Source organism: Phoenix dactylifera, unplaced genomic scaffold (genome assembly GCF_009389715.1).
Source record: "Phoenix dactylifera cultivar Barhee BC4 unplaced genomic scaffold, palm_55x_up_171113_PBpolish2nd_filt_p 001569F, whole genome shotgun sequence".
NCBI lineage: Eukaryota > Viridiplantae > Streptophyta > Magnoliopsida > Arecales > Arecaceae > Phoenix > Phoenix dactylifera.
In genome coordinates this window covers 52,753-77,813 of record NW_024068876.1, presented here as the reverse complement: position 1 = coordinate 77,813, position 25,061 = coordinate 52,753, and the positions used below count along the sequence as shown (strand labels likewise).

Genomic DNA, 25,061 nt, shown 5'->3' with positions numbered 1-25,061 from the left:
CATCGCCGATCAAGCGCAGTGGCCACTAAAATATCGCCACGGAGGCATGCAGTGATCTCATCCAAACGGCAAATGAGCCAAGATCTCCAGCAACACCTACCAACTCGGCACTTAGGTTGGGCCAATTGCCGGTGGCAACATGTTCTATGGAGAGCTTAGAATACAAAGGATCCAGCGAACTGCTATGATTATTTTAGTCGAAGATATTTCTCCTATTGCCTTGTTACTCCCCACGAGCAAGCCCATCCAGATGATGATGATGAAGCATTGACCAGCGAAAATCTTTCATGTACTCAGGCAATCTATTCGCTGCATATGAAATCCATTATTCAATCACAAACCAACAAGACAATGACTAGCATTCACATTCTCGTTGTTAAAATATGAAAAGGAAAATGTTCATTTTTGCCTTCTTATTAGGGGGAAAATGTTCACTTATTAGGCCATAGTCGGCATTCTCATCATCAACAACGTACAGTTCTTTTTACAATATTTCACATTCTCATTTGGGAGTGGACATTTCATTCATCATCCGCCTACTTTCTGCAGTTTCAGTCAAATTACCGATCTTAAGAATACAGCGACAAAAGAAAAATATTCACTTACTATACCGCATTTGACATTCTCGTTATCAACAATATACAATCTTTTTGCATTCACATCGGGGAATAGACATTTCATCTATCTACCTACCTACCTTTATGCAGCTTCAGAGTAGCGACATACACCCCAGGAAAAGAACAGCTATGCCTGTGCATTTGCAATTGACACATCACAAACTGCAGCAGAATATGCAATTCCTTCATAAATTTTTTATGAAGGTGTATGCAGCCCAGTGTATGTCAAGGCATTCAGCATCCCATGAAAAGTCTTTTGACATCCCATCCTTCATCCTCCAAGTCCAACGGGATGGATCATTATTCTGCAGATACAAGCAAAATACATATTATAAGCTTGTCCTAGTAACTAATAGTCATGTCCTTTAACAGTCTAGTTTCTGATCTGATGGTTGTAAATGAAAGCAGGCCTATTTCAGTTGGAAATACATTGGATCATTCTGCTAGGTGATGGTAAAACAACCTCAAGAGAGAGAAATAATCAAACTGAACCTACAATTTCATCAAGGGCTTGGTAGAGAGACATTTTCCCAAATGTAGAGATGATGTACTGTGTTGACATCAAGCTTCCAAAGTCATGCCGCTCAGATTGCCTGCATATAATTCCAAGAGAAGATTGAATGTTCAATACCTACTTCAATTGTTATTTACTCCTTGCAATTGAAAAGAAATATTTACCTAAATCCTTCTTTTCTAGAGATGCTTCTGAAGTCATGCCCCTCAAATTGCCTGTCAACATCCGAAGAAGCCCTTCAGCTTGTTCATTGGAATTTTCAATAATCAATAAAAACAATTACCTGAATCCACCATTTCTAATGTCTAATGATATCGGGGATGATCCATACTTGATGGCTTTAAGCTGTTCACATAATGAAGTATATAAAGTATTAAGAATAATCCAAACCCTTAGAAGGCATTATCAAAGGCTACTGTGGCCATTGACTTGGAAGGAAAATGGAAAGAAATAAACCATAGAGTTTCTACTCAAAAAAAGCTTCGCATATTATTTTTTCTGTTACACTCACTTTGCTTGTTGCATTAGTATAAGTTTGGTCAGAAATGGTGTCCTAGGCATCTAACTACTCATCCAAACAAGCCTAATTATTCTTAAGATCTTTGTATAATGTGCATGTATCAACCCTCAATGTATCAACCCTCAAAGTTTGCCACCAGCAAAAGACAACCTATAATTTCACATATCTAATTTTAACTGCCAAATGCTTAAATCAAAGCATCAAGTGCACAATGCTAGATTTATTAATTCAGCCAATCTATTTAAACTTTGTTTAAACACTGAAGATGGTTGGCCATTTGACAAACTTATTGTCATCATGCTTGTGAATAGAAATATGGATTATGATACCTTTTAATTTATCCCTTTACCAGCTATACAACTAACAGTTGAATTATATTAATGTGAATAGATATTAACTTCAAAATTAGAAGGCAAGTTTCTTCCGCAAACTGGTTAAGTTGAGAAAGAGATGAGAGGTTCTATTTTGGTGGAGAATTTGAACACTACAAATCAAGCTATATTTCAGGGTGCTGCCGCACATGGGGATGAGGTAAAGCGAGAGGTGGAAGTGTTTTGGCCATCGGCTGTCAATTTCTTCCACAAAACATGAAAAGAACCTCATGTAATTTAGATTTCATTGTTTTCCATGAACTGCAGCATCAGCCTTTTCAATTGTACACTCTTCGTTTTATTTTCTCATTGAAATGAATCGATGGAGTTTCATCTCCTACCAAAAAAAAATCATGAGCTAAAGTTTGCCAGCTGTCACATGTCCTTGCCCATTTTATCGAAAATTGCAGAAAATATAGATCTTACTTCAGCACTAACCATGATCTTTGATTCGTATAAACAAGCAACATTTGCAACTTATATTAACTTAAACAAGTATCTGTGGCAAGGTAAATTAAGCTGGAACATGATATGGCCCATTGAACAGCATTATTAATCTCAAAATAGGGATCTTATAAAGCTAAAGCCTTATTGCTTGCATGATCTTAAGGAAAAAGGTCTCACACTGTACTAGATAACAGAAATTTCTATTCTTGCTTGAGCTATTTTATTGTTCTTGACTTACTGGTATCTGAAACAGTGGATCGTCGAAGGAAGAACATAAAATTATGTCAGAACCTGCAAGAATTAGGTGTAACAAGGCTTCATCATACTTGTTTACGAATCTCATATTTACATCCTGCAAACATGGCATACACAAACTATCAGATGGAAAATATATAAAACTACTGCCAAAAGGAAAGAAAGAAAGAAAAAGACAAGCCACCAGCATGCCAAACAAACTAAAAATTCTAAGAATCAACTAATCAAATCATTCTCAAATCTATTGTCTCAAGTTTTTTCCTGATTTTATGAATAAAAGTTTTCAGAATTTATTAGCATAATTTATGAACCATTTTATAATTTTAATAGTTTTATCATTTTTGATGGTTGTACATGTCTACATACAAATACACACAGTCTTCTTCTGATAGAATTGAAGATCTAAACCTACTGATGCAAAATTGGTGATGAGAAATTCAAAACTGAAAATGTAAAACATTAAACATGATTTCAAAATGCCCAGAATTCAGAAAATATTAATTTTGGAGGATCTTCCCTAATGCATTCAGTGGCTGTCAAATAGAAAGTTGTACCATATGATACAGTATTTTGATTTAATTTATGGTTCGGAAGCAACCAACTTAATTGGATTGTGGTTTTTATTTGTTTTTAGATATCTAGATCAAGATCAAATAGTTATATGACCTAAGATATGCACACTAACTCTGTTAGTACTATTCATTCTGTGTACTTGATTAATAGGCAAGGGCCTTCCCAGACATAATCTTTTGTTTTCTGGTATTTAATATATTGTAAACAATGACCAATTCTGTGGGTTCTAAATTTAAAAGACCCATCATCAACTTCGCACCTGTAGGATTGAGGGTTCAATTTACTGCAAGAATACCAGCTCAACTTATATAAATATAGCACCCATGCATACATGCATGTATCCAATATATAGCTTAGTTGAATATAAGGGCAAAGGTTGAAAGTCCAAAATTTTTCTTAGATGTGAAGCAAGAGTTCTGCAGTTAATATTTTTAGCATTTTCCTTTTGGTGTGTGCGCTAGTCGAGATCTACAGAGTTGTCGCAAGGAAAATGGTATTGCTTTTAGGGGAGAGGGTCCTTCTAAAGGGTGAAGGTTGTAAAAGACTTCTATATGTATTCTTTCTCTTAAGCAATATAATAGTCTTCAGGCTATTTATGGGTCACCATGTTATACAGTATGGCTACAAGAATGGCCTAGTAGAATTAAAACATCCTATTAGCAAAGAACAACAAAGTTTGAAATCAAAATATCAATTTGGGACTCAAGGCATCTTGATACTTGCATGCACTGATTGTCAAAGAAAATCATAGGAAAGCAAGATACTAACCTTAAGTTCCTCTTGTAGTGCTTGCATGGTAGTGCTCCTGACAGGTGTTTTCAGCCCCATGAAGATGCACTGTGCACAATTAGCAAAACTGTTATATCTCATAACACTACAAGGGACGTATAAACTCTCAATGGGACAATACTTCAAATTTCAAAACAATGTCAACTGTCAAGTATATGGTTGACAACCTGAACACCCTTTCTCAAAGCATGCTGAATAGCTGGTTTTAAATTATCCACATCAATGTCTATAACCCCAGAGAAGATGCACCCAACCTGATAAGGATAATTTCAGTAGCTTTTGAGAACCAGAAATGCATAATGATGGTTAGTGGTAACGATGAAAAATAGAGAACAGTATCAATTAAAGTTTAAGAGAAGTAGTTGACAACTAGTGTCTTAGAGCATATAGAAAAAGACAATCATCTAGATGACAACTAGTATCTTAGAGCATATAGAAAAAGACAATCATCTAGCAGCTTAAGCTCAATGACTTAACAGCATTCCTGCTTATTGAACTAAGAAAATTCGACTACTTAACAGGCATCCTAAATGAATCCCACCCACGCCCCCATGTCAGGAGACAATAATAAATCCAATAGTGCAGTACAGCATATCAGGATCCAGTACCACTTCGTTGGCCATCAAAATAGGTCTTTCTTTCATTACCCAACATCCAGTGGGTGGATCATTTTTTTTCCAATTGGCCCCCACCAAGCCACAGCTTCAGTTACAATTAAGCAAACATCTGCTCATTCCTTCACTGTGGGCGTCGGGAACTGGGTGTTAGGAGATAGTCAATACATATTCTAATGAGGCCTGAAGACAAAATATACAATTCCCAATACTCACACCAAAAATGTACAACAACATGCCGAGGCTTCATGCATGGACAAAACTGTATGTGCGGATGTCATCCATGTAAACTCTCTTTATCTAATCTAATGATATCACTACACAATCATAAGATAATGATCAATATTTCTTTCAAAAAAAGAGATATTGATCAATATAGTTTAAATTGTCTATCTGATTCAATCATATGTTACAAGTTATGAAATAATAATATATTTATATCGACTTTAAATCTCACAAGTACACAAAGACTAGGAAGGCATGATACCAAAAATCTCATTTTCGTGCAATATAATCAATGTGGACAAGGTAACTTACTAATATTAGAGAATGCATCTCCACAGTCTCCTATTTCTTGGTGATTAATGGAGCATCTGGTGGCTTTTTCAAGCCCCGAAAAGGACTGACAAAGTTGTCCACTTTCCCCTTATCTTTTTCTCATCATTCTGAAGAGATGTGCATCTTGGAGTAGAAAATGAGAAGGAAAGATATTTATGGCCTTAAGGCTGCTAGGCATGCTCCTCCCATCTCTCATCTTATGTTCATATATGATTTACTCCTGTTTGGATGGGCAACTATTACTAAAGGGAAAAACTTAAAAGATGTCATTTTGATTATCAAAGTAGCAAATAACAAGTAGTAAACTTTAAACAATCAGCAATCTGGCGTACTAAATATGTTCATCATAGGCACTGAAAACTCATTTCTAGCAGCCTGGGTGTGAAAGAGATGCATCCTTCAGAAATTTTATCTTGGCAATCCTCTTTCTATGAGTAGATTGAAAAGTCAGGCATTCAAATTAATTGTTGATAAGCTCCAAACTCGAAGGATGGAAGTCGAACTATTCTTTCACATGCTAGACATTGTCATAAGTCATGACCAAGTCAGAGATTTCTTCACTTCTGGTCAACCAAATCGCAACCATGAGTCTTCAAAAAGCTTGTGTGCTCAACTTACCAATCTTGTTAGAGATTTTTGGTGGGGCTTCCTAAAGAGGAAGGTCAACTTGTGATTAGAAAGGTGGCCATCTTTTTTGAAGCACTTATCATGAAACGCAGCTAGTGTTTCCTTAAGGATCAAGGTTCTCTTTGGGTCACATTTCTCTGGGCTTGCAAATCACTCATATATTTTGTCCAATATGCTTAAATGCTGGGTCTCCTATACAGATGGGGCATGTTGGTACCTGGAACCAGCCACTCTATCAACAATCTAAACCAGTGGATCCCTAATTTACCAAAATTGAAAGCTCTTTGGGAGATAAATTCTCATATGCTAACAAAAATTAGCAAACAGATTGTTACTTCAACTTTGGCAAGGACATGTTTGACCTGACCACTGCACAAGCAATTCTTGTAATTGAAAATCCAACTTGAGAGATGGATACAGAAGACTCAGAATTGGGTTAATATAACACCTCAGTTGACCACTATTAAATCAGCTTATAAAAGACTCCAAGAGAACACATGGCACATCCTCTTCACATGTCCAAAAGGCAGATTATATGCGGAAGACGTTGTAGAAAATCAAGGACAAGAGATAGACAAATATGTCTGAATTACAATCTTTCATTCCTAACTTTTTCATAGTACTTCTTATATAAAAGAAATATGTGAATCAATTATAAAACTCGATTATTAGATATCAATGAGAACACAATGTTAACCCACACCATTTGTCAGTCATTGGATGATCTTCAGATGTAGTAAAGAAATCTGATAAGAAAAGACTAGTATTTCTAGTTGATGATTTGAAATCATAAATAGTGAGCAAATTGCTTACAGAATTAGTCATAAAGTAACGAAAAAGTCCATAGGATATATTATGAAAGTATATAAAACACATACAATTGCAGAAGAACATCCAGAGAACCCAAGGCGCTGTCTAAGTGCAACTTTGCAAACAGCTTTTCCTCCAATATCATCTGCAGAATAATTTGCTGGAAGAAGTTTGTCTCTGGAAGGATCCCACTTTGTGCCATCAAATCCATAAGGAGCTATCAACAATTTTTCCCTAGAAAAGGAAAAAGATTTAAAAAAAAACAACTACAAATTGTCATTTCCAAATGATATGTCAAATCAATGAAACATCACATGCATCTCAGTTGTATAATATTTGATTGTATAATATCTGGTCCAATGGTCGAAATGATTCAAAAAAACTTCACTCACTTATGGATTGCTAATGTTGGTTCCAACCCATGGCTTAAACTATGGATAATCCTTTCTTTTGAAAGAACGGATGACATCATAACTACCTTATTGGAGTAAACAATTCCACCCTGCAAAGATATAGCCAAAAAAAGTCAATTTCATATCAAAGACTGCCAACATCAATGGACAAATATTCATCAATGAATAACAAATAGAATGTTTATCTATAAGCAGCCCTGATATACTTGGTTCTGTTTCCATATGGTGGACCTGTATTACTGTCGGGAATGAAACCTTATAGAAGTATAAATCTTGGCCATCTGCCACAGCCAATGGTTGCGCCTTACTTCTAGAGTTTGGAATTGCACATTTTGGGTTACTGTGGCAACTACGATGAAGATAGTGCATCACCCATGTTCCAAATTTTGCATAAATAATAAAGGCATCACAACCTGTTCTAGAGTTTGCATAAATGATAAAGAAAGCTTTTAGTGTGAAAAGAAGACTGACCTTCAAAATATTGACAAGATGCGTTTTATTATTGTCTTGCAGCCGATCAGGACGATGAAGTCGATGGGGATCGAGACCACAAAGCCCTAGCTTATCTGGCTGCTCAAGACACTACAAATAATAAGGGTTTCATCAGTTAAAAACTTACCCTTAGTGACAATAATTACTGCATACAATTAAATACGAGGTTGAACTTCTTTTGGAAAAGAAAGGAAACCCATTTGTGCTAACCTATATTGTCTTTTCAAGTCAGGATCATCTTGTTCATTTATAGGTCTCCAATGTAAAAAAGATTAGTAGATGCAATGGCTATTGGTCTTTGACCAATTTGATGTTTGGGAGACAACCACCCATTCTGATCAGAACATCCATCTAAGAGAATCCCTTGAGGGGAATATATGGATGTTGCCAGACTCTTCAGCCATCACCAAAGAATTAGAATGTAAAGGCTCAGTCCAACTATTTTCTGGCTCCAAGTCTAGCAATGGTGCTGGTCATAGAAGATATTAAGCTAGCCTAAGGTAGGTGAGGTGAGGTGGAAAAGGTTATTGTAGATTGTATGCTGGAAGTGACATGGTAAGTGCCTCCATCGGGTTAGAACATGAGAGGGTGGAAAAGTTTTTAACATGCAGATTCATGGATTTGGTCCACACAATTAGTTATTGCATCTGGCCTTGAGTATTAGAGAGTGATGATGTGGGATTTAAAACCTTCTCCCAGATAAATGTCCTAATATTTGTAAGTTATATTTGTTTATGAGCTTCTATTGTCGAAAGAAGTTTGCTTTTGCCAAATCAAAAAGCCACATAGAAGTAGCTGACTTACTTGGGAACTCAAGTCATGACACGTGAACAATACTCGAGTACCACCGAGTCCCTGAAACAAACAATTACGAAGTTAGGCAGCATATTTTGCTAAAAATACTTTAAACCATTTATTCAAGTTCAACACTTGCAGAACATGATAGACCAAAAAAAACTTAAATTCTTAGAACAATACATGAATACGATAGTACATCGCCATGACCGGTCCTAAGCCTGGATGAGAAAGGTGGAGGGTTGAGTCATGTTGATAACCGATCGTAAAAAATATGTCAATTACTATGAAATAGATTCTAATTTGATACATGTTAGGGCATCCCTTGTTCTATGTGTTGCCATACAATTTGACCCGATTGTAGTGAGAGGTGGGCAAAGGTCGCTAAGGTTATTGTCCATAAGCAACCTACTATAACATGACCCAATGATAGTGACAAATGAGCAAGAATTGGTTAGGTTGTTGTCCATAAACAATTTAATACAGCATGACTTGATTAGATTGATAAATGAGAAAGGTCGTTTAGGTCATTGCCCATAAACAACCTGCCATGACATAACCCGACCGCAACGACAAATAAGCAAAGGTTATTTAGGATTATAGAGTCTTCTAGTAGTAAGCTAGTACAATAACCGCCAATCAGACCAATAAGGCGACGAGAAATTACATAATGTAAATAAGGTAACTATATAGAAGAAGAGAATTAGATTTGCTACCTGGAATATTGGAACTTTGACGGAAAAGAGTAGAGAACTAGTGGATACAGTGACACATAGGAAAAACAATATTGCTTGCTTATAAGAAATTAAATGGAAATATAGTAAAAATCAAAGGATATAGGGGATTGTTATAAGCTATTGTATGTAGGTAAGAAATAAAAATAAAAATCATGTAAAAATAGTAGCTGGTAAGGAATTGACAAATAAAATTGGATGTGTACAAAGGATAAATGATAGATTAATAGCCACTATATAGTTACCTTATTAGTTCTAAATGAGGAGATTACTAACATAGTTAGTGCTTATGCACCACAAGTAGGCTTAGAGGAGAGGATTGAGCAACAACTTTGGAAAGAAACGGATGAACTGATGAAAGGTATTCCTGAAGGAGAAAGGATATTTGTACATAGTGACTTACATGAGCATGTAGAGAAGCAAAATAAGGGGCACGAGAGTGTACATGGATGATTTGATTGTGGGGACAAAAATTTAATGGAAGATACAATTCTTGAATTTGCAGTAGCTTATAACCTAGCAATTGCAAACATTTATTTTTAAGAAGAAAGATGAATATTTAGTATCCTTTAAGAGTAAATAAATGTCACAAATAGATTACTTTTTTATCAAGAGAAGAGAAAGAACAATATGCAAGTATTGTAAGTATCCACATAACATAGATAACTAGTAATAAAGTTATCCATTAATTGCAAGAAGAAAAGAAAAGAAATTGACAAATATCCAAAAATATGATGATGGAATTTAAAAGAAAAAATGTTATCTTAAGAATAAATTACTAAAGGAGAGAAATTAGAACTTAAGGATCGACCAAAATAAAATATGTGACCAACTAAGAATAACTGGCAAATGAAGATCCATAAAGCCAACCGTAAATAGTTGGAAAAAGGCTAGAAGGTTATGGTTATGGTTATAGAATTGTCATTTCAGTTGCATTATATAATTCTTTTGATAAAGACAAAACACATATTCTTTGCTATCTCAGTGTCAAATAAAAGCCAGAGTATGTATTGTATAAAAATATTAGAAATAACCAGAAAACCATGTTTAAAAACCTCAAAGCAGTATGAATCCTTGCCAAGAATTTCTATTCAGATCTATCATTGATATTATTTCAAGCTATTGTATACCCTTCTCACAACTTCCACTGATATTACCTTAGTTCTTCCTCTCCTCTTCCCACATTCTTCAACAAGCTCAGTCAAGCATATGCTTTTGTTATTAATTGAACAATGTAAAAAGACCAGTGTCCTTTACAAATATGTATGGACTAGTAAAAGATTAAATCATTGCGTGACTTTGTTAAGAAATCAAATGCCATATGGCTCTCAAAGGACATTAAGAGCAAGAATTATTTAGTTAGAAATAACGTTGTACTAGTCTTCAAAGTATATGTAAAACTCACTTCAATAAAGCAGATAAGACTAGTAATAGGTGACATGTACAAGAAGGATTGCAGAGAATACCAACCTGATGAACAAAAATATCCCAAAAAAGTGGTCCAATGATGGCAGTTTCCCAATTATGTATGTGCAAAATATCTGGCTGCTTTCCAGACTTCACTAAATAATCCATGGAAGCACGGGAAAAGTAGGTAAATCTGATATGACATGAGAGAGGGATGATGTATCAAAGAACAACTTCTAAAATTTATAAAGTAAAATAAAATAAAACATTTATAAGGCCTGTTGATTGGCAAGGTATATTGCCATGTACAAGGAAATATCGAAGGACTTGTGGTAGAAAAGTTCAAAAGCATGTGCCGCTGACAGACAAGGTATAAGGTCATCTATTGCATGGCACATCAGGACTGGGACCAGGAGCACAATTTTGAAAATTTTGACAGTATGCACTTTCATTTCCTGCATTGCAAAGTTGACATATTATGTTGCTTAAATTTTCCCTCTGTTTGTTCCATACTCACATTTGAAAACTTTGATTCTTTTATTTTATCCTTATCCACTTTACAGCTTCTAGTTGTACTTCTGCATTGGAACATAAGCCTTCAGGCAGTGATCTTTTCCCTCCTTTGGAGTTTGGACTAAAGTATTAGCTACAGCCCCTTCATTGTTTTCTTAAAGCTTTTAAAAGTTTCTAGAGCCCTCTTGCACTTCTAAAAAGGTTCATCTTTGCAGAGTCTCCTATCCTTCTTTTTGGCATCGGCATTATCATTGTCTCTCAATCCCTTGCTCATCAATCTTTTTTTCATTCTTTCCATAGTTGGCTGACTGTTCTTGAACATTGCTTGTTGTCCGTAAACCTTTCTCACTCTTTTTCATTAAGATGCTTCTAGCTTCCTTGCATTTGTACCAATTAACCATTATAATCATCAAGATATATAGATCACTTAATAATAATACTATACCTATTCCATGTGAATATTGCAAATAAAAATTTTTAAGCTTCCATTCAAATCCATGTAGCTGTAGGTTAAGGTCTGATGCTCTCATTCTTGCTTTCTATGGCCTGCAAGTGTGTGATACTTTGGCCTCTTTGGGGTGGTCAATGCATTTAGGGAAATATATTGTGATAGCCTGTAGCCTTGCCTGCACGTGATAGTACATAGATATTCTATTTGCACTCTGCTTAAATATTATGCATTTCTTATGAGTGTATATGGGTAGCTGTAATAAGAATGTAAATGGACTGTAAATGTAGCCTTTAGGCATTGTCCTCTTTTTAGACTGAGTTTCTCATTACTGCATATATTTGTCTTTGTGCCCTAAAGTCACACTTTCAGTTAAATACTTGCCCTCAAATATTTTTACTTTCTAGAAGGGAGAGCTAAAAGATTCAAATTCATTGTAAGTGCAAAATAACACATAGTGCGAAACTGCGAATGCTTATTAGGTTAAAGCAATACCGAGCACATCCGCTACCTGAAAGTTCAGACAAATTTCATCTATAGTATTCCACAGATTTTTTAAATAAAAACAAAAAAAGAAGTGTAACATCTGTGCTGTGGAAGGAAATTTCTAGATGACATAGTAACTCTATAAGTTTCAAAACTACTTTTCCATAAAAATTATAACTTCCAAGATTATAATGCCTATTTATTTACAAAATAACATGATATCATGGATTTCTAAATTATTGAAGCATGATTGTCTTTAATTCTTCAGACTATAAAATCCTTTAACAGGAGCAAGCTAACTGGAGTTTCAATTCTAGAACTGAATCCACTAACCGCTCAAAGTCATCAGAGTAGCCATATATTCTGTCCCGGTTGAAAAAGGATGAATGGTAAACAGGTTCAATTAGTGTAAGACCAAGACCACCAGCAACACTGGATCAGAGAAGAACTAGTGAATCAGCATAAGGGCAATATGAGAATATAAGGGAAGCATATGTGTTTCTAAGAGTGTATGGATGTGTGTGTTTGTCATGCTTATGTGACAGCGAAGCACATAAATTCGTGCTCCTATCTCTCTTTAGTACCTAATAAGGATAAACTGAAAAAAATGGTCATGTGAGGACTAATATGACATAGATAGGCATTAACTGCTTAACATATCTCACCCTATCCATACTCTGTTTTTATGCCAGCGACCACTAAAATAAGAATCAAATTCTGCTTCTGCTTTCCTTAATCCCTGGATAGCATCAAGGTCCATGTTTGCATACCTGTTTATATCAAAGAATTATCAAAGTAAAAAAAGCATGGAACTTCCATTCTACAGTCAAGTTGATAATGTCAAAATTATGACAAACTCCAAAGTCCAACGAAAGAAAATGAATGGGAAAAGACAAAAGGAAGAAACAGATTCATGAATCAGAATCCAATACTCGATCACACTCATATTCTTACAAACAAATCAAAATAATAAACAATTGTCCTCCATAGGCAATTGACATCAATAACTAGTCACGAGAGCCTAATTTCACTACTACATAGATTAAAAATAGTGGTTTTTCTTGATGCTGCATCTCTGGACAACAAATGTAACTATCATGTGCATTACCATGAAGAATAGCAAAAGTAAATACTTAAACAAACAAATACACAATCTGATTGATGGAGCTTGTTTGAGGGTGCTCCTTGTCACCATTTTCTCAATGGTTTTGATGTCCAAGACTACCATAAAACATGATGCCAAAAGTAATCTCAAAGTACAGTAGGTTCAAGGTAAGCTTGACGCATATAATGCATCGAGTCCTTTAATCCCTAAAGTTAATATGCATTTATAATAACTTATGGCCGGGACTGAAGCAATGGGTTAGCATAAAATTATGGTAATGCATATATATGTGGTGGTTATGCATATAGAATGCCAAGATGTATTATGTACCACCAGAAATGACTATACCAATGAACATAAATCATATAGAAGATAAGAGATGGTAAACAAATCTCTCCCACCAGCCTGGGTATAAACTTTGTCTTGTCAATGTACTTTCAAATATCCCTGCCAAAAAGAAAAAATGTACTTTCAAAAGTGTTGATATATCCTACTATGTACCACCCCCTTTTTATTATCCGCATAGCTGCATATAAAATTTTATTTAAAGATATCAACATGCTGCTGCTGACACACCTTGGACAGTGGCCTTCTCCTTATAGGATTGTGAATGACATTAAACAAAAAACCCAAATACAAATTGTGATACATATTCGAATTGCAAGCATTCCATCAGCTATCTGTAACAAGGATTTTTTTTTTGAAAAAAAAAAGCTGCTTTGAACATATATGTTGCTTGCAACCCAGAAAAAGGACACAATAGCAACACGAAGTAAAAAAATATTAGCATATGAAAGCAAAGCACTTGCCTCTATTCACACCAAGTTTGGGTTAGTGATGTAGAATAAGTGCCATATATGTATATATAAAATACATATGCGGCAATAGATCTTAGTCAAAATTCCTTTGCCTTACCCAATGGTCCTGTTATACGGGTCCAACTAACATGATAAACATCACTCTCACCCATTATGTTACTATTATCATCCAAGTTTATCCATATGTTAGAAATTCCAATGCAAGAATTTAGGTTGCCAACTTATAAATCAAGTCAGTTCAACAGCGAACAAGTAAAAGAATAGTAACAATTAATTACATGAGAAAGGACTCATAAGTGGATGTGCAAGGACTTTTAAATGTAAGTTACAGAAAAAAGCTACATACTTAGGTAAAATAACCTCCACCAAATTGCCATCCCTTTGCAGTGCACAAGACAAACCTGTCACACATGATGCTAAGGATCCAAATGAAACAACTGGCTCCATTTCACTGCATATGTGCACAATGTGCAGAGCTTTTCTGCAATTCAGAGCCAGAGTAGAAGGTGAATTAAAAAACCAAACCAGACTCTAAAAATGAATTCATGTATAAAGTTGACTTTCTTAAATACATTTATTCCTTATAGTTATACAAGTGCAAAATATAGCATAGCCTAATATTATGATGGCTTTATATCCGGCAGACTAGCGCCACTAATCTGAGATTTCTGGCAAGGCAACTTGCTTCAAAGTATGCCAGGAGTGAAATGGTTGAACATAAATCATTGTAGGCTTTCCGTACTGGTAGTTGACATGATGATAATCCTTGCACCAAAGTAAAGTAACAGGGGTAATTAGAAGGTCTTGAGCTCTCTAGCATGTCAAAATCATAAATGCAATTGTATGTCATTCTTACAGCTAAGAAGAGCTAGTGTGCTTTATTGTGAAGTTCAGTAAGGACAAAATAAAGAAGCAACCAAGTTAGCTGTCTATTCCTTGCCATCACTTTTAGCCGTAGGTTGGCATACCGCATTGTTTTCTCTGAAAACTGACGAAGTTCTGACAGCAATTCCATATCCGTTTTCTGTTGGATGTCATGAAAGACATCAGGTATATTATCTTTCCTGTCCATAACCTTCTTCCTGATATCAGATGCTTCACTGGTACCAATCATACCCAAGAGAACCATTGAATCTATCCGCAGTAGCAATTCAGAGAAACTTGAGAGTAACATAGGTTTAGTGACAGTACCTAACAAAGGATAGTATCATATCAATGTAGTGAATGTTTATAGAGATGGAATCATGATTTGATATAAAACAACCATAAATTACATTGTATAATAAGTTTACACTTTCCAAATCACCTTCCACTACATTCATCTGCTTTCCTGCTTCCAACTGTTCTATCCTCCCCAACAGCAACTCTTTTTCTCTTTGTAATTTCTTCAGCTCCTCTACAGCCGCAAGGCGTTGTTTGTTCAGGTATACAATATCTAACAATTCATAGAAAAGTAATACAATATTTTAGAAGCTTTGACATCATGCATAGAAATGTACTGATTCAGAAGCAATTAAATATGACAGACACTATTTGACTAAATGTCGGCATGCTAGTCAGAAGCACACAATCACAAAATCACACAAGCATGAACATATTGAAACCAAATAATAACTGTTGAATTCTACAAAATGTAAACTTTCTAAAACCAATTAGAAGGGTTAATTTACAGAGCCAAAGGAATATACACGCACACATTATAATTAGCACATCTATCAATATGACAAATATTAACTGGGCACCTTATAATCAGCACATATATCAATCTGAAAAAAAAAATATATATATATATATATATAAAGTGGGCACAATTTAACCACGAAAACCGAAAGCCAATGTCTTAAAAAGTAGTTGCAATATGCTGGTGGTTAGGGACTGCATAATGCTTAGGCAGAAGATGGATGCTTAGGCAAACGCCTAAGCAGATTGTATTATAAAAAGCAAAAGAAATTAACATCTATAAATATTTTAAAGAAAATTAAAATAAATCATAGTAAATATAAGGAAACAAAATGCAATTTAAATAAATAATATTACATTTAATTGAATATGCAATACTAAATATACATTTTTTACCTTAAAAAAATTATAAAAATTAATCATTTATAAAAAAGGTTTAATAATTTAAATTAATGTAACAATCAACTCTACAGCATACCACATGTCAACAAACTTGGTGCTTGCATGTAAGTAAATTGTTTAGGCACAATGATAAAGACTGAGGGTGCTAGAATGCACCCATCCAGCTGGATTTTATAATCTGCCCACCTAAAATGCATAATATCCCTAACCACACTGCCTAATACATGTCCCACTGCAAATGATAGCCCAAGTCTGGCTAGTCTAGACCTAGGCAAGGCTGCTTCGGCATCTGTTAGGTGGCCAAGCTACACAGTTCATTTAGGCAGTTGGACCCTAAGAAGTTTGAACCACCTAGCCTATGCAGCCGCCTGGCACAGCCCAGATGGTTTCCATTCAAAACGCTAATGGGAGAAAGTATACTTCTTGAAAGTATTCACTTTGGATGCCTATCTCAGAATTTCATTGTTGAGCACTAAGGAAAACCTTGGCTATAAGTTAAAAGAGCATAATTGCAATAATGTTTACATAGATTTCACCACAAAATTAATTTAAATGCATGATTCCTTGGAAAAATACTAAGTTCACTGAGGCCTCACTTCGCTGAGCGTCGTTGAAGAGTTTCCAAATGTCAGTATCACTCATTTCCAATCTTCTCTCAGATGGTGCAAATGATTCCTGAGACAATTTAAAGCAAAACTACAATGTTTGAGGGGGAGAGGGACAAAAGGAAATTAACAAAATCTTTCAGAATGTTATTGCATACCTCAAGGATGTCCACGTTATGTCCTTCAAGCCTAAATGCATCAAACAAGCAGCTATGTTAGAGGTTCATCAGTGGAAAATGCATTTGATGTATGATTGTATACTCACTTAATTTGCGAAGGTCCAGCAAACAGGTTGGCGGCATCATCATCCTTCCTATGGAAATTGTTAAGCTAGTCAATAAGTCAAAACCAGAAAGAGCGTGCACGTGTCTGTATTACATCGCGTGTTATCTCTAAGCATGTATCTTCAAGTGAAGAAACCATACAAACACGAAAAGAGACACAGATGCATCCACATATACCTATTAGTAAGCATAAATAACAACATACAAGTGCAATAAAACTTAATAATAGTTAAGCGCACTTTTGTTCTATGATCAGTGCAAGGGAAAACAACAGATTAGTTATTTACATGAAAGCAAATTGGAACAATCATATTTATTGCAACAGAACAGGAAAAATAACCGTTGGAATCAATAGGTCTCTTTTGTGATACAGTAACATGCAAAAGGTCAACAGAGAACATAAGTTCAACAAAGAAATAGCTTCAAGAGCCAAAGAGGGCAGGTATCAGTAATTTGATTTACATACCGAATTCATATATGTGATTTTTTATTTGAAAAAAAAAATGCAGAACAAGGAATGAGCTCAAAGTATAAACAATCTTTTTATGAAGATGGGGGGCTCCTGTGATCACATTTGGGGTTGATCAACCCTGTTAAAGAAAAAGAAAACCATTTATATTTGCACTCCTTTACATGGTTACTTCTAATGTATCAAGGGAATTTGAGCCTTAAAATCTTAACAGAGATATTTCTCATCCCTTGGAAGTTGGAACATTAAAAATCAAATGTAAGAATTGTCATTCTCAAGGGTGCATGATTAACAAAAGTAACTCATTCTTCAGATTTTTGTTTTGTCTCTGTTGTCTATTTGCATGGCTCAGCGCTCCCATCTAAGGCTCCATTATCTTTTCTCCCATTTTTTTGCATGTATTTCCTAGAACAATGTAACACACCAGAATATTACCAGTGGAACTTTATTTTGATGAAAGCAGGACTCCTGATTAGAAGGTTATTTGATTACATAGTTATTGTGGTAGAATCTTCATTCAGTGATTCGTAATCAAGCATTAAAATTGATTGCTTTTTTCTCCTCGAATCAAGAGCAACTAATTAAATTAAATAATTTATATGATATTATGAGGAAAAACTAAAATAAATCTTGCTTCCATGCCCTGCAATCTGTTTTTGTTTGAATAGTACATCAAAATTGTAGGGCTTGAGCAATCAGAGCTCAATATCTCTCATGTGAAAAGACTTTGTCAATTAAAACCATGTCAACATAACAATGAATTATTCAACTCAGAACATCCATTCTTTAGGGCTCTTCAACTCAGACATGGGAAATAGCCTCCTTTCTAGCCCTCTAAATCCTTTAATTAACCAACTCCATAAACTTAAAATTGTCCTGGGACTATTCTAATAGATGTGATAGCAGAGTTTTAAGATCCTTGAGGGTCATCTCAATCACTGATCCTAGTGAAAATATTTGTATAAAACATCAAATTGAAGCACTCTACAAAGACACTAAGATCACCTATAATTATTTCTAAGGTGGTAAAGCTCATTTCCTTCAAATTTTGCATATGTTCTGACCAAAATCCTCAAAATACTGAAAATCCTAACTTAAATCCACCAACTAAAAGTTCAGCCTTACCATCAAGAGACGAACTCCAAATCAGCACCAAGAACCAAGAATCCCCGAGTATTCCCAATAAAAAATTATACGATTTTCAAGAACCATGAGATCTTCTAGATCCAAAATTGTAAAATAAGTAACGTGAATGCAATCTGAATCTTCAAAAAAAAATCAAATTTAGACACTCTAAAGCTTTCAAGCCCGCCTACAATCAGTTGAAAGGTGACAAACCTCATAAAAACAAACGTTTGCATCTACCATTATAACCAATATGTCAGAATCTTTCAACGCCTAGCCGAAATCTTGATATCATCAGCGGCAACCTAGAATGCCTAACTATTTAAAGTAAAGAAAATGTAAGATATCGAAAGCCATTAAGAAACAAACAAAGCCATTGAAGTGAAGACCGTAACTGCTTACCCCGCGCAGAAGCACACGCGATCCCTTAGATTCCGCCGTCCGGGAGCCGGGGTGTGAAGGAGACGGAAAGGAAAAGCCATGGCGGCTGCAGCATTCCCCAAGGCCTCCATCGGAGGCGAACTCTATCGGCGGAGGGTGGGGGTCTGAAGTTCTTGAGCGAGCCAAGGAGAGATGGCTTAGGGTTTCGATGGAGAAAGAGATGAGAGCAGAGTAGAGCAGAGATATGGGCTGTGGGAGTTCTTGAAGAGCTTTCGGGATGGAGGAAGAGGGGAGGGAGGGAGGCGAACGGATCACGTGAATTCTTGTTGGCTTTCCCACGGGCCCTGCTTTTTTTTTTTAGTTTTCCTTCATTTTCATTTTCTTTTACTTTTTTCAAACAACAACTCATGTAGCTTTAACACAAATACACCCTACTAAATCAAAAAAAAAATAAATTAAAGAGTACGAGAAAAGAGGTATACCTCCTATAAATATCCAGATCTTTCGGAAGTGTCGCACAACAAAGAAGACAACCCAGTTGGTTGCATTGTTTGTCTCTCGAAACACATGTAATGTCTGAAAATAGCTCAGCTCCTGAGCCAGTCTACGGATATCACAAATAAAAAGGTAACCATCACCATAACTGTCCCCTCCCCGAACCCAATCAATCACCATCAAAGAGTCTTCCTTGAGGCATATACACTCAGCACCCAGTACCCGCCTCGCATAGGAAATACCTTCCCAGGCTGTCGGAAGCTCAGCCCCAATCGCCGTGAGTACAGACGTTTGACGGCCACTAGCTGCTATCAACTTGCCGAGGTGATCTCTGATCACAAATCCAACACTTCTAAATATTTTGTCCACCAACATACTACCATCGAAGCGCGTGGGACGCTTTCCATGCATGGAAGCGGGACAGATACGACATTATGCACACATCTCAAAGTATGCGGTGTATACTGCAACAGGCGTTGGCTATGCTCCCAATGTAGGTAGTGTGATTAAAGTCATTGCTTCATGATTTGGATAAATCGAGTGGTTTTCTCACCGGATTTATAGTGTTGCTGCTCGATCGTATGAGTGAATCCAGCTTCATTGAGAAGTTCTGAAAATTTCATTATTGAAGCTCTACTAACAATTTTTGCGATCTTTGCTGGCTTATATTGGCCTTTTTGGTATAGGATCTGAAATTATAATTTTAGTTCATCGTGGCAAATATCTGACTAGATTGAAACTAAATCCATATATTTGGTTGTGGATTGTGATATGTTGGGAAATTTTGGGCATTGTCTCTAGAGCATCATCTCTACTTGGTTTTTTTTCATTCAAATTGCAAATGATTTGTTTCAATACAAGTTAAAGCCTCGCAATCAAATAATATGTAAATAACTATTTATTCTTTTAAGACATGATATGTTTCTGCTGTCCAATGATATTTAAGTACTTACCTGCTATGTGTGAACTCATACATGTTTATATTGCACTTGGAGCTTGGTTGGGCTGCATCATGGATTATCTTGATCTGACCCAGTGTTTACTCCTGTTGCACGTTCAGGCTCAGCCCAACCTCAAAACAAGTTGGGCCAAGCTGGATTCAGTTTTATTTGATTATTTTTGGTCAAAACCTGGGATGATCAGAATAAGCATTTTAATTTACAGCAGAAAATGCAGTAGACAAACCACATATGGATATTTTTGTCTTCTTTTTCTTTTAGGTCACGCTTGATTTGTTCTTTTTAGGTTGTCCAAAATCTTCCTGGATGTTCTCTTTTTTTGTCTCTCTCACTCTCGAACCTTTTCTGTCATCTTGGAGTTTTTGTTTGTTGGTTTCTAGATTAAAGGCATTCTTACTAGATCCGCACATTCCTGGATATCTGTTCTGATATTTTTCCGTTGTATCTTGAATATTCTCTGAAGACAAAATCTTCTATTCCTGTATGCATGTTTTCTTTTTGTTATTTTCACATGTCCACCTTATATTTTTGTTTTATTAGCTCTTCTGTTAGCTAGTCCAGTATCTATTTTTATCAGGGAGATTTAAATGTGTTTGTACTTGATTTTGGGATAGATATTTTATCATGTAATTTAGCATGGGTTAGATACGACCAAAACATGCGATTTTTGATTTTTACGCATTTTTTGTGGTATAGATCATAAGTAAGAGTGTGGCTTTTTTTTTTGGATTCTCCATTTTTGATTTTGGAATCGAGAGGAGTAAATACCTTCTTCTCTAAAGAGGAGCATAGTTCTAGTAAAAATGGAGAATCCAAAAAAAAGCCACACTCTCTGCATGCGTGTATTTTTTGTTCATCAGAAATAGGAAAAGTTTCTAATTAGATGATCATTTTTTGTTTGCAAACTGTTTGAAAATCTGTCAATTCTCTTTCAGAATTTTTTTTAGGTTGTGTTTTTCATATTTTGTTAGATCTGTTATGTTTGCAGGACAAATTGGATATGCACTTGTACCTATGATTGCATGGGTTGTAATGCTGGGTCCCGACCAGCCAGTTATCTTACACATGCTTGACATTCCAACTTCTGCGGGGACTCTAATAGGAGTCCAGATGGAACTGGTTGATGCTGCATTTCCTCTTCTCAAAGGTGACATCTTTGAAAGTTAATTGTGCAATCCAGTAATGTTAGCATAGCTTCGACATGGTGATTTTTGCTTAAAATTTTTTAAAAAGTGCTGTTACAGGGAACTTGGGTTTCCATGGGTGTTTACTCTGATGGCTCCTACGGTGTGCCTGCTGGGCTGATTTATTCTTTCCCAGTTACATGTCTCGACGAAAACTGGACCATAGTTCAAGGTATGCCTATTCGTTCTGAGGTAGCTCTTTTGGCCTGACTTGTTACAAATGCTGCAAATTCATATGTGACGAAAATAAAATATTAGCTACTGATAATGAGTTTTCTGCTCAGGACTTCCTATTGATGAGCTGTCGAGGAAGAAAATGGATGCAACAGCTCAGCAACTGGCAGAGGAGAAGAAGGCTCTTGCATACTCATGTACTCTAAGTTACCTCATCATAACGAGGGTTTATTTCATTGGAGGGGTAAATGCATCTACAATTTTTGAATACATCAATTTGCTGCTGTATGACATTTAATGTAGTAGGAGTTGTCTCTCTTGATTTCCAAATTTGCTGGAGATTGCGATTTTACATCAGCATTCTTTAGATCAGCTGCTTGTTTTCTGTTCTCGACGGTATCAGGCCCGAGTCACCGTAGCCCATTCCGTTTTGAGAAAGTTTGGCTATCCTTTCCTCAATCCTGGGACATTGTCCGGGGAGTTTGGGGTCTGCCGGTCCACGGCGACGCCATGCAGAGGGTTTCACGAAAACTGGAATTGACCAAGCGACGGCTACGTCGCTGGAATCGGGAGGTCGTAGGTGATATTTTTAGGAAGCTGGAAGATGCGGAGGCTGCGATTGCTGACCTCCAAAGTAGGGAGGATCAGGTGGGCGTGCTCCCCGAGGCTGATATGGTGAGCCTCCGGGGACTACTAGCCACCCACCACTCGATCCTACGTCAACATGAGATCTTCTGGAGACAGAAATCCAGAATTCAGTGGGTCAGAGAGGGTGACCGGAACACTAGTTTCTTTCACCGATCGACGGTCATTAGGAGGCAGAGGAACACTATTCGTTCCTTGCGGGATGAGCGGGGCCATTGGGTGGACGATGATTCGGCGATTAGCCACATCCTACTCGAGTTCTTTCGCTCCCGTTGGACGGAGGATAGTGGGTCGGACGTCGCCGGCCTGCTCCCGAGAGCTGAATCCCAAATCGGGGTGGCTGCGAATGCACTATTGGTTCGACCAGTGACGGAGGGGGAGGTGCGAGAGGCTGTCTGGGCATTGGGCGAGGACAGGGCTCCGGGCCCAGATGGCTTCCCTCCTTTCTTTTTCCGGAGATACTGGAGTATCGTTCGGTTCGCAGTGGTAGAAGCGGTCCTGTGTTTCTTTAGTCGATCAGGTATGCCTGACGACTGAAAGGCCACTTTTGTCACGCTTATACCTAAGCGAACGGATGCGTCCGAGCCGAGCCATTTTAGACCGATCAGTTTGTGCACTACTTTATACAAAGTGGTGGCAAGAATACTGATGGATCGTATGAAGCCTTTTCTCTCCGGCATTATTTGTCAAGAGCAAGGTGCTTTTGTTGGAGGTAGGAGCATTTTCGATAACGTTATGGTGGCCCAAGAGATGATGTGGGATCTTCGACGGGCCCCGAAGCGTCGAAGCCTGATGGCTATCAAGCTGGATATGGAACGAGCTTACGATAGAATCAGGTGGAGTTTTCTTAGGCGAGCTTTGGAGAGTCTGGGTTTCCATGAGACCTGGATTGGTTGGGTCATGGGGTGTGTCCGGAGTCCGCGGTTCTCTATCTTGATCAACGGTTCTCCGTCCCCATTCTTTAGTTCTACTATGGGGCTTCGGCAGGGATGCCCGCTATCCCCGTACCTATTCATCATTTGTTCTGATGTTTTGTCTCGATTGCTGCGGGCTGCATGTGCCGCCGGAGAGTTGGAGGCTTACGTCCCAGCTCTAGGGGCCCAGCCGATATCCCATTTACTTTTTGCCGATGACTGCCTACTCCTGACGCGTGCCCGCGTAGCAGATGCCATGGCTATTAGGCGGGCTTTGGCCGCCTATTGCCATGCATCTGGTCAGAGAGTGAATGCCCAGAAATCCTCTATCTCCTTTAGCCCGAGTTCGCCACCCGGGGTTCGACGTGAGATTCGGAGGATTCTGGAGATGCCTGAGCAGGACGGGACTTGGACATACCTGGGTGTTCCGATCACAGGTAGGAGACTGCGTGTATCTGAGTGCTCCGGGATGGTGCTACGGGTCCAGAGTAGGCTAGAGGGCTGGCAAGCAGCGTCTCTATCCATGATGGGTAGAGTTTTGCTGATCAGATCTGTTTTGGGCTCTATGCCTATCTATCTCATGACCATCACGGTGGTGCCAAGATCCGTCCTCCTAAAGATTGAGCGACTGATTCGGGGCTTCTTATGGGGCTCGCTTGGTGGGGGCCGTGGGGTGCACCTGGTGGCATGGGAGAGTATTTGCCTCCCTCTCAGGGATGGTGGCCTTGGGGTGTTGTCTCTCCGGGAGAGACGAGAGCTGCTCCTCGCCCGGCATGCTTCCCGCTTCATCCTAGGGGTGGCAATCGGGTCGGGTCAGGCATAAACAGGTCGGGTCAAATACAGGTCGGGTCAGAAAACTATAAATCTGAACCCGACCTGTTTATTAAACGGGTCAGGAATTGCAAACCTGAACCTGACCTGTTTATTAAACAGGTAACCCGACCCGACCCGTTTAACCTGTTTAATAAACAGGTAACCTGTTTACCCAACCCGACCCGACCTGTTTAACCTGTTTGCCCAACCTGACCCGTTTAACCTGTTTAGACCTGTTTAATCTGTCCAACCCAACCTGTTTAACCTGCCCAACCCGACCTGTTTAGACCCGTTTAACCTGTTTAGACCTGTTTAACCTGTTTAACCCGTTTAATCTGTTTAACCCGTTTAACCTGTTTAGACCTGTTTAACCTGCCCAACAGTTAAACGGGTTAAACGATTTAAACGGGTCAGACATCTAAAACCCGTATCCGACCCAATTAATAAACAGGTTAAACGGGTCGACCTGTTTACGACCCGAATCTGTTTAGGCCAAACCCAAACCTGTTTATGGCGGGTCGAACACGAGTCGGGTTGGCGGGTCGGGTCATATTTTGCCACCCCTACTTCATCCTGGAGCCGCAGGGTTTCTGGAGCCGGATCATGACCGCCCGCTATGGGGGGATAGGCCAGGAGGGTGGGGTTCGAGGAGGGCGGGGATGTTCCTTTTTATGGCGTGAGATTGCGAGATATGTGCCCATGGTGTCGGACCACACTCGATGGCTGATAGGCGATGGCCGCAGCATCGATGTGACCAGGGACCCATGGGTTGATGGCCTCCCCCTGTGCCGCTGGCCGACTACTGTTAGTGTTGAGGCAGGGGAGGGTTTACAGGTCTGTGATCTTATGACTCCCGGGGAGGCTGGATGGGACGAGATTCGATTAGCCCGCTTCTTCGGGGAGCATCTGGCGGAGCGGGTTCGCTCCCTCCCTCTGCCACAGAGCGGTGGACCAGATGTACGAGTGTGGAGTTCCTCGACCAGTCCCAGAGTCAGGATGAGCGTCCTTTCTCGTATTCTTAGGCG

The 25,061-nt window shown here is 37.9% G+C and overlaps 1 protein-coding gene across 5 annotated transcripts; it reads right to left on the bottom strand.

The window, feature by feature from the left end:
• Positions 1 to 478: 478 nt before the first annotated feature.
• LOC103719956 (probable starch synthase 4, chloroplastic/amyloplastic) lies at positions 479 to 19,190 on the bottom strand. 5 transcript variants are annotated; one of them, XM_026809723.2, is made up of 23 exons: positions 18,874 to 19,190; positions 18,685 to 18,789; positions 17,648 to 17,751; positions 16,859 to 16,906; positions 16,752 to 16,782; positions 16,585 to 16,663; positions 15,213 to 15,341; positions 14,875 to 15,097; positions 14,253 to 14,387; positions 12,649 to 12,753; positions 12,317 to 12,415; positions 10,600 to 10,729; positions 8,405 to 8,455; positions 7,580 to 7,690; positions 7,088 to 7,197; positions 6,764 to 6,929; positions 4,254 to 4,340; positions 4,066 to 4,134; positions 2,708 to 2,821; positions 1,415 to 1,476; positions 1,296 to 1,346; positions 1,114 to 1,210; positions 479 to 922 (listed from the first exon to the last, which is right to left on the bottom strand). In XM_026809723.2, the coding sequence occupies exons 3-23, from the start codon at positions 17,650 to 17,652 to the stop codon at positions 803 to 805; spliced, it is 2,022 nt and encodes a 673-aa protein (XP_026665524.2). In that variant the 5' UTR covers positions 17,653 to 17,751; positions 18,685 to 18,789; positions 18,874 to 19,190; the 3' UTR covers positions 479 to 802. The 5 variants fall into 5 exon arrangements, with proteins under 5 accessions (XP_026665524.2, XP_038978472.1, XP_026665529.2 ...); XM_039122544.1 differs by lacking the exon at positions 17,648 to 17,751; XM_026809728.2 differs by lacking the exon at positions 18,685 to 18,789 and having other exon boundaries at positions 18,874 to 18,889.
• Between the last annotated feature and the right edge of the window lie 5,871 nt (positions 19,191 to 25,061).

What these genes read in the sequence shown, in the direction of transcription:
- LOC103719956 (XM_008809447.3), bottom strand. Translation starts at nt 18,983, where the DNA reads ATGGAGGCCTTGGGGAATGCTGCAGCCGCCATGGCTTTTCCTTTCCGT. An exon ending in GCAGATGAATGTAGTGGAAG is followed by an intron (nt 15,098 to 15,212) that starts GTGATTTGGAAA and finishes ATCCTTTGTTAG; the next exon opens with GTACTGTCACTAAACCTATG. An exon ending in CCAACATTAGCAATCCATAA is followed by an intron (nt 6,930 to 7,087) that starts GTGAGTGAAGTT and finishes TTCCTTTTCTAG; the next exon opens with GGAAAAATTGTTGATAGCTC.